The sequence below is a fragment of the Suricata suricatta genome, chromosome 8 (genome assembly GCF_006229205.1).
Source record: "Suricata suricatta isolate VVHF042 chromosome 8, meerkat_22Aug2017_6uvM2_HiC, whole genome shotgun sequence".
NCBI classification, from domain to species: domain Eukaryota; kingdom Metazoa; phylum Chordata; class Mammalia; order Carnivora; family Herpestidae; genus Suricata; species Suricata suricatta.
The window spans coordinates 8,093,127-8,107,653 of record NC_043707.1 but is presented as its reverse complement, the minus strand read 5'-3'; the positions used below and the strand labels follow the sequence as shown (position 1 = coordinate 8,107,653).

The 14,527-nt window shown below is 36.1% G+C and overlaps 1 protein-coding gene across 3 annotated transcripts in view; it reads right to left on the bottom strand.

Moving 5' to 3' along the window:
- ATF7IP2 (activating transcription factor 7 interacting protein 2) overlaps positions 1-14,527 on the bottom strand; it is a 43,700-nt gene that overhangs the window by 28,851 nt on the left and 322 nt on the right. For all 3 annotated transcript variants that reach the window (XM_029947208.1, XM_029947206.1, XM_029947207.1), the window contains exon 2: positions 1,030-1,868. In XM_029947208.1, the coding sequence (XP_029803068.1) occupies positions 1,030-1,858 (829 nt within the window). In that variant the 5' untranslated portion in view covers positions 1,859-1,868. The remainder of the gene's footprint in view (positions 1-1,029; positions 1,869-14,527) is intronic.

Sequence of the window (14,527 nt, the reverse complement as noted above, 5' to 3'; positions counted from 1 at the left end):
TCTCTCTCTGCCCCTTTCCAATTCACGCTCTGTTTCTCAAAAATAAATAAAAAGTGGTAAAAAAATTAAAAAGAAATTGAAGTTACTTAGGCAGTCGGACCTATTTTTAATACATTATCCTATTATTATTTTTAAATAATTTTAAATCCATCTTGTTAAATGATCACTATGTAGCCTAGACAAGAACACAAATAAAATTTATCCTACAAAATAAGTTTTTTCTTATATTTCATTAATCTACAATAACATCCAACTTCTAATGAAATTTACTTTTGCTGTTTCAGTCTAGAACATCACTAGTTAATTCTTTGATGTTTGTCACTCTATGCACACATACGTATATGCTTATGTGTACATACCCTTATTATCTATCAGCTTATACTTGGCATATGATTTATAAGTCAATTCTATGGAAAGATATGAGTTCACCAATGATTTAAAAAAAATTACTCTTACAACTAGTCTCCTAGTTGCAATTAACCTAATAAATAAATCTTCAAAATAAGAAGAGATATAGGAGTGGGAGTGCCTGGGTGGCTCAGTCAGTTGAGTGTCCGACTTGACCTCAGGTCATGACCTCACAGTTTGTGGGTTTGAGCCCTGAGCTGACAGCTCAGAGCCTGGAGCCTGCTTCGGATTCTGTGTGTGTGTGTGTGTGTTTCTCTCTCTCTCTCTGCCCCTTCCCTGGTTGTGCTCTGTCTTTCAAAAATAAACATTAAAAAAAAAAAAGAGATGTAGATGAAATAAAGCCAAACAACACCCTTAAACCACCTTTTGATTTTTTTTGTACTGTCAAGGGAAAGCGACTGATTCCTTCTTTGCTAGCATTTATTTCCCTTTGGATATGGAGAATACTATTTCTCTCCTCACCCTAAGTGGTTCAGAAACAAGACAGTCTAAAACAATTATTATCAACATTTACTTTTCTCCTGACTATGTATACTCTACTTTTTCTGCATCTGAGGCTAAAACAATCTACCAAAAGGAAAATGACTAATTTCTCCAAAAGATGCAGAAGTACACACTTACAGTTATTACGATGCACATCAAGTGCTGACAGCCAAATGGAGTCTACATTTTCACAATCTGAAATGCTGGAGTGACAGCTTCTAGAGGAGTTTTCACCTTTCAAAATGTCAGCAGGGCAGCTATTGGAGATGACTGAATTCATCAACTCAGGTATTTTATCAAAAAGTACAAAACTGATATCTGAACTTAAAATGTCACCTTGTCTTTTATCACATAACTCAGAATTGGAGTCTGTTGCTAAATGGGAACCGATCTTGTTTATTATCTTATCTTCCAAGGTGTTGTTTACTGTAGATTTCGATAGTTGAACCATACCACTCAATAAACTGGATTTCAGATTGCAATCCTCTTCACGTTGTTCAAAACAGGACCTTGTTACATCAGTCTGACATTCAAAATGATTTTTAGAAGTGTTTTGTGAATCTTTTGTCTCTTGTGTAAGGAGTTTCCTGGAAGATTCTATTGTTTTACTTGGCTTTTGGGAAGGACACACAACTTGGTCTTCAACGTATTCTGATCTTGTTTCTGAATCAACAGTTTCTAATGGTTTCGTGACATTCTGAGACAATACGTTACTTTTCAGTGAGCATACCGAATTTTTGTTAGAGTCGAGCAAGGAGGCAGCATTTTCAGATTGTTCATATTTGCTACTTATGATACTGGTATTTGAATTCTGATTACCACTTGACATATTATTATTCCTGGTTGCTGTTTGCAGTGCTTCGACATTCTTTGACTTATTCAGAATTTCTGCTTGCTTCCGGCAGCTTGCAGGCATTGTTTTTTTGGCTTTCAGTATCTTCCTCTTACTTCTATCTGGACTTGCCATCCTTTATACCCTAGAATTTAAAATACCATATTTAAGTACTTCTAATAGACAAAAGCTTATTTATTTGCAGTACTAAAATTATGTTCAGATTATCTCTGAAAATTTACAAAATTATATTTCTTGAAAATTATGTTTTCATCTGTCACTGAAAATGTACAGATAATTTAAAACTTTTTCTATAAATCTAAACTCTGTAAACTCAAACTTTATATTGCCAGTAAGCCTCTACTTGATACTTAGCCTGATAATTTTATCTGGCCACTTTCTGTGGTACCACCTCATTGCCGTAACTATTACAGTCTGGTTTCAACAATCCAAACAGACCATACTTTACATAATCTAAAGACTGAATTGCATTTCTTCATAAAAACAAATCTCAATGTTTTACAAAGAATTTTGCATTTTCTCCACCTAGTGGCACCTTCTTAAAGCGTTCCTAATATTCAAACTTCCAAAATAAATGGAACTGCAGGAGTAATTCCCAACAGTCAGGAGTATAACAAAAATGCTAAAGATATACAACATGATGCCAGTTCAAACAAGAAAGCGAATTTAGGCTTTATAATTCTCATAATTTAAGAAAAATCTACATAACAGAGAAAAAGATCTTCATGTTTCTCTCTACATCGTCTGATTTAAACTGCACGTAGGTAAATGGTTTAAAAGAAAGAACTCCACTAAGTGAGGAGGCAATCAAAGGCATAATAAAAGCAAAAGAATAGAGCCTGACGCAGGGCTCAAATCCATGAACTGTGAGATCATGACCTCAAGCTGAAGTTGGACACTTAACCAAGTGAGACACCCAGGCACCCGGTAGCATGGTTGATTCTTTTTTTGTTTTTTAATGTTTATTTTTAAGAGAGAGAGAGAGAGAGAGAGAGAGAGAGTGTGAGTTAGTAGATGAGGAACAGAGAGAGAGGGAGACAGAATCTGAGGCAGACTCCAGGCTCTGAGCTGTCAGCACTGAGCCTGATGTGGGGCTTGAACCTGCTGACTGTGAGATCATGACACACTGAAGTTGTACATTTAACTGACTGAGTCACCCAGGTGCCTCTATAGTCAAATTTTAATTAAATATGCTATACTATTTTTCTAAAAAAGAAGTTCTTTTGACTGGAAATCCATGAGAAGTATATCATCTACTTACATTTTTAAACATGAAGTAACTGGAAAATTTTTTCCTGACTACCTTCTGGCTTCATAAATTTCAATTCATGGCTTCTTTACTCCTCACATATTTCAGGTGCCAACCACATTGCCATCACAATCTGGCCAACAGGCAATAATTACCTACACTCAAAAGTGACTGCGAACCATGAATGTATCCTATTAAAAACCCACAGCAAGGGCATCCCTAATCGCAAACCGCCTGAAGCCATTCCACTGCCAGGTGCCATAGCGGTACGGGGAAATCAAGATGAAGAGAGACCGTAGTCTTAAATGATTACAGCTAAAATACCTTATTTTCATAAATCTTACAAAAACTTCCAACTATGTGAATACATTGTGATGGCCCTTTCTCAGGCCTTTAGAAAACGCCCAAACTAGTGAAAAGCCCTGAAAACTTTGGGGGAAATATGCCTCTACATGTGATGCATACAAAAGGCGTGTAATACCCATTAATTATTAAAGTAACCAATAATTAAAGTACAACAACTTTAAAATACTGAATATCTTTTGGGGTGTCTGGCTGCCTCAGTCAGAAGAGCGTGTGACTCTTTATCTCAGGGTTGTGTGTTCAAGCCTCACACTGGGTGCAGAGATTACTTAAAAAAAAATACAGAGTATCTTTGAACCACCCAACAATCATTCAATCAAGTACTACCAATAACTTGCATTTACCTAAGTTTTCCCATACCATGTCTCCTCCTGGTTGCCCGTTCTAGATAATTCTATATCCTAAATTTTGAGTTCATATTTTTATTACCTTTCATAACCATTATAAATGTCATATAAACTGTATAGCTTTTGAGCAAACTATAGTTTTCTAACACTTGTTCCTTCATGAATATCCCAGACTCACCCATGCAATTATATACATCAATAATGCTTACATTTTAATGGCATTATATTGACCAATATAACAAAACTTGTGTATTTACTTCTCTATGAAGATATGAATCACTTCATTTTTTCTTTTTCTTACTAATACTTGTTTCAAGGTGCATATCTGTAAAAATTTTCTGAGTGGAATCTGTTGGGTAGCAGTTAAGATATACAAATGTTCAACTTTTCAAGGCAGTCAAATGATTTTCCAAAGCAGATATACCAGTCTATTCCTCTATGAGCAATATATGAGAGTCACCACCATCCACATCCCCTCAAGCCTTTGGTATTGCCAGACTTAACTTTTACCAATTTACCTGGCTATACATCTATATCTCACTGTCTTTATTTGCATTCCCCTAATTACTAACATCTCCTCATGTTTATCAGCTATATAGCTTTCCTTATCTGCAAAATTCGTTGTATCTTTTTTTTTGACTGGGTTTTTTCTAAAGCTTATTTATTTATTTTGAGAAAGACAGAGACAGCGTGAGTCGGGGAGGGACAGAGAGAGGATCCCAAGTAGACTCTGTGATGTGATTATCTCCTCAGAGCCCAAAGTGGGGCTCAAACTCACGCGAGATAATTACCTGAGCAGAAACAGAGTCAGAATGCTTAACTGGCTGTGCCACCCTGGGTTGTCTTTTCTCATTTGCATCTTAAGAGAACTTAATGTATTACGAATAATAATCCTTCGTCAACCATTTGTTGAATGAGTTAGTTAAAATTATCTTGGATCTTATTACAAATAATAATCCTTCATCAACCATTTGTTGAATGAGTTACAAGTATCTTGGATCTTCTTATTTTTTATATTGACAAGTTTTTTTTTTTCCTCTAATGGCCAATGTTTAATCTCTCTTGAGAAATCATTTTCCACCCCCAAGGTAATGTGTGAAATAGTAAGGCCCCACTGGTAGTACGGATGCCTTCTTCTCAGGGCATGGACCTGTACCATAGCTGCATTAACTATAAAAGTACATAATATAAACACAGATCTGAGTGAGTATGTAATAGGAATACTTGCTCAGAATTTTAAAAATTTATAAAACATGAGAAAATGGGTCATAACTGTGCAACATGCTAGTTGATAAAACTTAGGCACTTTAAAGAGAGATAAATCACCTAGAAAACCTCTGTATCAGTATGCTTAGAGAAAAATAAGTAATACTGCCAGTAAAAGACTCAGTAATACTGCCAATAAAATTTACATACTAGTAACTGCCCTAAAAGGAAAACTACAGTTTACATGTTATAGGGAGGTTTAGTGAAATTTATTACTGGTAGACTAAAAGTTAAAAAACTGTCTAATTGGGGGATCCCTGCCATCACCAGAGCTCCTCTCTTCAGCCTTTAATTCTTTGCTGTCAAAAAAACCACATTGACACATATCGTTGAAGCCATGGTGCTGTTCTGGAGCACAAGGTTGGAAAGAGAAGTTATCTTTATTATTGCTAGTTTTAAAGACCTGTCTTTTGTAATTTAAGTCTTTAATCCATCTAGAATTGATTTTAGGATGTACTGAAAGGAAGGAATCTAATTTCATTTTTCCCTCAGGTATCTAATTAATTGTTGGACAGTATTCTGTTAATTTTGAACTTTAAAAATGTAACACCTCTTTTATTTATCTGATGATGTAACTCCTGCTGAACATACTGTTGTTCATCCATCAATTTTAGATGTCTCTTATAAAACTTAAAGTATTTTAGTATAATGAATCTTTTAGTAGAATTTAATCAAACTACATTTAATGTAAATGTCATTAAAACTTTAATTTATACTGGTGTTATTATGCATTTCTGATTTTCAAAGCCTTTTCCTGTTATGGTTTCCTTTCTGTTATTTGTCATCTCCATATTATGCTTCACTATGAAAATGTCCTTATTTTTTAAGTTCTACCATTCCTTCTGATTCCATGGATTCTAGTATATGTAAGTTCTCCAAAAGCATTTCAGCCAATGTTTCAGTAACTACTGCAGTACAAAATAAAACAGTATTATTCGAATATACATTATTAAAAAAATACTCAAAGGGTGTCTGGCTGGCTCAGTTGGAAGAGCATGTGACTCTTGATCTCTAGGTTGAAGTTTCAGCCCAACACTGGGTATAGAGAGTATTTAAAAAGTATTTGAGTTTTTCATCCAAGATTTTACCCTACTTTAATGTTATATATACTTTCAAGAATAATTTTGGATATTTACATTCTGTCTCAGAGCCAAAATTGGCTATTATGAATAAACCTACTATAAACATGCACGTGACAGTTTCTGCATCGACATGTTTTCATTTCTCTTGGCATGGGCCATGGGCATATGCCTATATGGAATTGCTGAGATATACTCATATATATATATATATATATATATATATATATTGCTCCATATTTAACCTTCTGAGGAAGATTGTTTTCCAAAGCATCTGGATAAATTTACATTTACACCAGGAATGTATGACAGATTTCATTTTAGTATCACTTCCTCAACACTCACTATGATCTCTTTTCTAGTATACTCATCTTGGTGAGAGTGATGTGGTACCTCATTTTCACTTTCCTGATGGTTAATAATGCTGCTTACTGGCCACTTATCTTGTTTATTCAGGATCATTTTTCCACTTTAAAATGGGGGTTTTGCTTTTTTATTATTGACTTAAAAGCACTCATTGTGTAGTCTACATCTCAATCCCTTTTCACGTATGATTTGAAAACTTATCACATTCTGTAGGCATCTTTTCAATTTCTTGATGATATGCTTTGAAGAATTGAAGTTTTAATTTTTGATATGTTCACTTTAGTTTTTTATTTGTTGCTTATGCTTTTGGTGTCACATCTAAGGAATCAATGTTTAATCCAAGGTCATGAATATTTACTCCTGTTTAAACATTTTATAGCTTTACTTCTTCCATCTATTTTAATTTTTATACAGTGTGATGGTTCATTTATCCTTTTGCATGCGGAGATTTGTTCCAACACCGTTTGAAAAGGCCATTCTTTCCCCCACAGAATTGTTTTGGAACTCTTGTCAAAAACCAATTAATTTAAATGTTGAGGTTTACATAAAGGTTCTCAGTTTTATCCCACTGATCTATAGGTCTGTCCTTATGCCAGTACCAGAGTCTCAATTACTTTATGTTTCTGGTAAGTTTTAAATTTAGGATGAGAGTCCTCAACTATTTTGCCGGGGGGTGGGGGGTGGGGGGGATTATTTGGGTTGAGTTCCTTGAATATGTATATGAATTTCAGGACCAGATTAACAATTTCTGCAAAAAAGCTTATTGGACTTTGACAGGGATTGTGTTGAACCTATTTATCAATTTAGGGAATACTGCTACCTCAATTCTACCAAATATTCTGATCTGTAACCATGAAAGTCCATTTTTTAGATCTTTAATTTCTTTCAAAAGCATTTTGTAGTTTCTAGAGCTTTGCATTTCTTTTCGATGCTATTGTAAATGAAACTTTTTCTTAAATTCATTTCTGGATTATTCATTGCAAATGAATATGGAAATAAAACAATATTGTATATTGATCTTGCCTGCAACATTATTGACCTTGTTTTTATCTCTGGTTTTTTAGAGGTTTCTTTAGGATTTTCTACAAACAAGATCCTGTCATATGTCAGTAGTTTTATTTCTTCCTTCCAAGTCGTGATGTCTTCTATTTCATTTTCTTGCTTACCCTGTCTAGAAACTCCAGTACAATGTAGAACAGAAGCAGCAAGAACAGACAACCTCATTTTTCAAACTTGGGAAAAACCTTTCCTCTTTAACCGTTTTATATGATGTTAGCTGTGGATTTTTCACAGATGTCCTTTATCAGGATACAGAATTTCCTTATTATCTTTTACTTGTTGAGTGTTTATTCCATAAAGGAGCATTGGATTTTGTCAGAAAATGTTTTAGCATCTATTAACATAACCGTATGGCTTTGTTCTCTATTCCACTGATATATTACATTACTATATTTTTGGATGTATAACCAAACTTGTATTCCTGGTATAAATCCCACTTGGTCATGGTGTATAATCCTTTCTCTGTGTTGCTAGATTGATTTTTTTTTAGTATTTTGTTGATGATTTTTGTATATTTATTCATAAGAGACATTGTTCTGTAGTTTTCTTGTGAGATCTTTGAGTTTGTTATCAGAGGAATACTGGCCTCCCAGAATTAGGGAAGTGTTTCTTCCTCTTATATTTTTTTCTAAAAGAATTTGTAAAACACTGGTATTTATAAATATCTTGTAGAACTCAACAGTAAACTCATCTGTTACTAAGCTCTTCTTTACATTCTAATTCAATCCCTTTACTTGTTAAAGGTCTGTTCTGATTTTTATTTCTTCTTGAGTCAATTTTGTTCATTTGTGTCTCTTTAAGAATTTGTCTATTTTAACTATTTGAGGAGTTTTTCTAGAATATTCTCATCATTTTTTTTTAACTTCTGGAAGGTATTACAGTTGCCTCCTTCATCCTTAATTTCAGTTGAGTCTCTTAGTCTAGGTAAAAGTTTGTCCATCTTTTTGATGTTTTTGAAAAACAACTGTGGTTTCCTTGACTTTCTCTAATTTTATTAATTTCAATAATTTCCACCATATTATTTCCTTCATTCTGCTAACTTAGGTTTAGTTTGCTCTTCTTTTTGTATTAAGGCAAAAAGGTTATTGACTTCAGATCTTTTTCAATACAGGTGCCCATCACTACAAATTTTCTTCTAATAATTGCTTTAATGTCATTCCAAAGTTTTGACATGCTATGTCATTTTCATCTATTTCAAAGTATTCTCTAATTTCCCTTGAGCTCATCTTTTACCCTTTGGATATTTAGTTGTTTAATTTCCACATAGTTGTGAATTTCTCAAGTTTCTTCTTGGCATTGAATTCTAATTTCATTCCACTGTGATCAGAGAATCTACCTCATTGACTTCAATCATTTTAAATTTGCTGACATTTGTTTTATGGCACAGTATGTTTATACTGGAGACTAGAGAGTGCTCTATCTACATGAGACGAAAGTATTCTGCTGTTATCTTGTTGTGTTCACAAGATGTCTCTTAGGTCTAGTTGGTTCATGGTGTTATTCAAATCTTAATGGTCTCCTGCCTTGTTTTCTATATGTTATGAAAATGCTGTAGTGATCTCCAACCATTATTTTTGAGTTGTCTATTTCTCCCTTCAATTCTTGTTGATATTTGCTTCATATATTTTGGTACTGTTACTAGGTACATGTATATAGTTGTTATAAATTGTGGAGGAAATGGTCATTTTATTATAAAATATCGCTCTTCTAGTAGTATATTTTCTAAAATCTATTTTTTCTAAAATCAGTATAACCTCTTTCTTGTTATTTGCATGATAGCTCTTTCTCTATCCTTTCATTTTCAACTGATTTGTAGCTTTCAATCTGAAGTGTCTCTTGTAGACAGCATAGTTGGATGCAGTTTTCCCTCCAGTCTGAAAATCTCTATTTGATGTTTGTTTAATTCATTCATATCTGACATTAATATTGATTTGATTTATGCCTACATTTTACTTTTTGCTTAATGTCTCACATCTTTTGCTTCTCTATTCCTTCAATGCCATAGGTATTAGCTTATAATGCTTTGTAAATGGCATTTCACTTTTTCTGCCTGCTGCATAGAAATAGAATCAATATTTTAATATGTAATCAATATTTTAATTGAGCAAATCTCCAACTAATTCACTAAGATTCATTTGTTTGAATTTTCTATATAAATAATGGAACAAATTTTTCTTGTTGATCCTTATTTTTTTTCTTCTGGCCTTACTACATTTAATAAACCTCTAGCATGATATAAATAGATATGCTATTAGTGAGTTGTTTCTTTCATTACCAAACTTGGACAAGGTGTGGTATATATCACCACTAAATGTGATTTTTGTAATAATTTTCAGCAATACACCATATTGGATTAACTACCTTTCTACTCCTAGTTAAGATTATCCCAAGAATGGGTCTTCCATTCATCAAATGTCTTTATCCATATAGATGATCATATAATCTTAGTTTTTCAATTTGCATTACATTGTTTGTTTAGGAATCTTGTATCAATGTTATGGGAGAGAATAGTCTAATTTTCTTTTTTTTTGGGTTTTGATACCAAGATTATGGTGGCCTCATAAAATTTGAAAGTGTTTTCTATTTTCTGAAGAGTTTGTGTTTGCAAATGGTATTACTTCTTCCTTCAATGTCAAAAACAATTCACCATAATGCCACCTAGGCTTGGAGTTAATTTAGTAATAAAGGTTTTCAATTATAAGTAAATTCTTAAAAACAGATACAGGTGCATTCACATTTTCTACAGTTTTTGTTACTTTTAGTTCTTTTCCCCTTCTCAGCAGAATTTCAAATGTATAAAGTTCTTCATAATACTCTCTATATTTTTAACATCTGTAAGATTTGTAGTATTTTTTTCTCTTTTTTAAGATGAGGAGGGAGCAGCTCAGGTCAGGTTCAGCCTCTGTCTTAACCATGCTTCTTACATACAAGCTTCTTAGCTCTTCTGAGCAGGTATCAGGGCAGCAAGTGACGTCAAAGTACTTGGGCACCCACAGGCCCTAGAAGATGGTTTTACAGCAAGCCTGGCCATGTGGTCCAATAGGCCCAAGTCACTCTGGCCCTTGACTGTCTAGCCCTGGGCCTCAATCTGCTGTTGTTGCTGCCACTGCTCCTTCCTTGTCCTTGTAACCAGTCAGGTGTCACTGAGGCTGGTGTAGTGTTCTTTTTATTCTTTTTTTTCCTTTTTATTCTTGATATTAGTGATGTGGGGTGTTTTTTTTTTCCCCTTCATCATTCTTACTGGAATTTATCCATTTAATCAATACTTTCAAAGCACTGACTTTTAGCTTTCTTGACTTTCTATTGTGTGTAGTGCTCATTTCCTGTTGGCATAATTCCATTTTCTTCAGGCTCTTTATCCAACCTGAGATGAAAACTCTGCGATCTTTTAGCTGCTTTCCTCTCTTCACTTTTGCATCTAAAGCTATAGTTTGGGTTTAGTTGAGTCTCATACATTTTGATAAACCTGATCTCAGTTTTATCAGTTGGTTCAAAATATTTCCATTCACCGTTATAATTCCTTCTATGATCTGTTGATTTAGAAACATTGATTTCCATGTAATTGTGGATTCCCTATTTATATTTTTGTTGAAAGTCAGCTTAATTGCACCACAGATAATATCTTCCAAGGTGAGTATCTTCCCAATGATATTGTCGAGGCCAGGTTCATGGTCAATTTTTTGAAAAGCTCCATGTATACTTGAGCAGACCCTGTATTCTAACACTGTTGAGTGCAATGTTGTTATATGTAAATGCCAACTAGTTCATATGTTTTTAGTTGCACTGTTCACAATCTTCCAGCTATTAAAAACAGATTGTGGATCTGTCCACTTCTTTTGACTTAATCAGTTTCTTTATATAGTTCGAAGTTGTGAGTACATACTGACTTTATTTTCTCTATCTCTGGTAATGGATTTTCATTACAAAATCTCTTGAGATGCTCCTTGCTGCAAGAGTATCGTAATATATTATAAACAATAAATACATGTCAATTGTATTTTTTAAAAGTTCACTGACCCAAACCTCTACCTTCCCTTTACTAAAAAGTAAAACTTAAAAACAAGCAAACCTGAGCTAGGTTATATAACCTGTTCGAGGAAATATAGTTCAGAGCCAGCATTTAATCCCAGGATCTTTAGATTCAAAGAAATCTTGCATCACAAGTACAAATTAGATAAGAATTTTGAAGAGAGGGTTATCTTAAGGGCTATACGATGGTAAAAAAAAAAAATTAACAAAACTTGACCAACTTGTGCCAGGTGACAATCTCATAATGAGCGTGAACTAATTGCTACTCTAAGTGTGGTCAATGGACCAGCTGCACCACCCACCTTCTAAGTGATAAAAGAATTCTTTTACTTAAAATTTATCAATGTAACACCCTAAAATCAAATCATTATCAAGTGCTCATAGTGAAATACGGTTGCCTGTCAACACTCCTTAATACCCGGTGGCAATCAATTTTAATCAATATAACAACCTGTTTACATTTAAGTATTTTAAAATATGTTCACACTAGTTATTTCCTGAGTTACACATTCTAGCAATTATGAAGTTCCTATATACTTACAAATGCACTTGAGCTCTTTTCTACACCCTACACGTTTTTAAAAATCACATTTGTAGCTAAATCAATATATTAGTTGTTAGAGGCAAATACTTCCTATATAACCAGATAGATCATTGCTGTCAGCATGGAGCCTGTTGGAACTCATGAGCCATGAGATCATGACCTGAGCCAAAATCAAGAGTTGAATATGTAACCCACTGAGCCACCCAGGCACCTTCCCCGGGGCACTTGGGTAAGCTCAGTCAGTTAAGCATCAGACTCTTGGTTTTGGCTCAGGTTATGATCTCATGGGTCTGGAGTGTGAGCCCTGTGTCAGGCTGTGAGCTTAGAATGCAGAGCCTATTTGGGATTCTCTTGTCTCTCTCTGCCCCTCTGGATTGCTGTTGGGGGTGGGGGAGGATTACAACAAAAAGCCTTATCTCAGGGGGCCATTACGTTTATTTTTAGTTATAAGCTTTGAGAGCAGAGATGTGTCTTATTTACTTTTATATCCACAGCAAGGCAGCTTTCATGTAGCTTTACAAAATGCTGCTTAAATGTATACTTAACTTATATTATCCAGGAGGGGCGCTTAAAGTGTCCGATTTTGGCTCTGGTCATGATCTCACGGTTGAGTTTGAGCCCCACATGGGGCTCTGTGCTGACAGTTCAGAGCCTAGCACCTGCTTCAGATTCAGTGTCTTCCTCTCTCTCTGCCCCTCCCCCACTCACACTGTGTCTCTCTCCCTCTCAAAAAAATAAACATTAAAAAAATAATTAATGGTTAAATTTAGTAAGATCAGTCTAGGAACATCCCTTGTATCCCAAGAAATTTAATCAGGAGTTCAAAAATTCACACCAATTTGGTTATCTCCCCTACCCAGAGAATCATAGTTACTGTCTCCAATTAGTGCCTGACAACAATCTTTTCTGTCCCACTCAGACTGGCAAAGCAGAAGAGAGAGAAGTTACCGGAGTCCACAGTACTGCATTTTAAAGGCATGAGTCAAGATTTAATTAAAACTCAGAGAACATAGTATTTAAATGATGTAAGAATAGGAGACAGTAAAAAAGAGCTTGTTTATATTTATAGCTCAATGAGAACACTGTACATTTAAAGTTTTCAAGTTTGCTTTTATTCAATATATTACTTAAAGCCGGATTACATGAAATGAAATACATCCGTGCATACCCGCAAGGAGAGAATTACATGGTATACAGAAAAAAAAGATGGTCACAGTATTTTCACACCAGAATTTAAGATATTAGGTAGCGAGGAAATACAGTGGAATGTAAGCAGAGGTGATGTACAAAAATCAGAAAGGTAAAAAGAGCAGAAAATTCAAGATGCAGCTAGACACACCAGTTCTTTAAAGACACAAATCATTGCCAGTAAGACACCGTTTCTGCATTTCTGCTGAGGCAGAAGTCAATCTTAGCATGTCGTCTGTACACATCTGCAGGCAAAACTGGGCGTGAAGTAGATTCATTTGAGTAGGGTCACACTCGGCAGCTCTAAAAACCCAACTGAAGGATAAACGACCAAGGCATTACTTCAGAAAAACGGAATCCAGGATCGTTAAAACCTGGATTCTAAGGCTTCACTTCTGCATTTTCAAGAGCTCTCCGGTGACATAAATTACCTGTACCTTGACTGATGTTCACCGTTTGTTTTGCAAATAACTTTGTCGCTGGTCCGTTTGCCGTCTACAAATACATACATGGCAGGACTATCTCGGAAACTGTTACTGAATCCCCGACCTGGCGTTTATAAGTCTGCGTACGTGGACAGGACGCAAATTCTTCCAACGTTTTACTTCTTCGGGGTTGGAGTTATTCGGGACGCTTCTCTTTCTCGATCCTTACCATCGAGAAGGCCGTGACCACTGGCTTGTCCGGGAACCAACAAGTGCCGGCTCCTAAAGTCAGAAGCATCGTCTTCAACACGGCCACTCGCGCCCGTGGGAGAGGTCACCTTTTCCACCTACTGCCAGGGTGGGGTCGGAGAGGCAAAGTAAACTAACTACTTCCGCTCTCTACTGCGCAGGTGCTTGAACTTGGCCAGAATGGGAGAGCGAGCCGGAGAGGGAGGCGGCGGCAAGAAGAAAACGGTCTCTGACACGGGAACGGACACACACACACATTTGGAAGCGCACCTAAAAGCCGGGAGTGAGACCTGTCTCCGCGAGGACTCGCCTATAGCATCCCCAGCGCCGCTAAGCTCAACAGGTGTCCCCTCCGTCCCCCGGACCACTTCCCAAAGCCACATCTGGACGGCAGCCGCCCCGCAGCTCTGGCGCCCCGGGCACCGCCGCCCCCCCCCCCGCGGCCGCTCAAGTAGTCCGGCAGGGCCTCGACCCCGTACTTACTCGGAAGGATAAAAGCCTGCGGCCGTACACCTCCGCTGCCGCCACGCCCACCCACTGGGGCCACCGGAGCCCCGGGCGCACGCCGCTGCCGCCTCCAGCGCCGCCCGCCAGGGCAGCGCCGCGGGCGTGTGCTCTC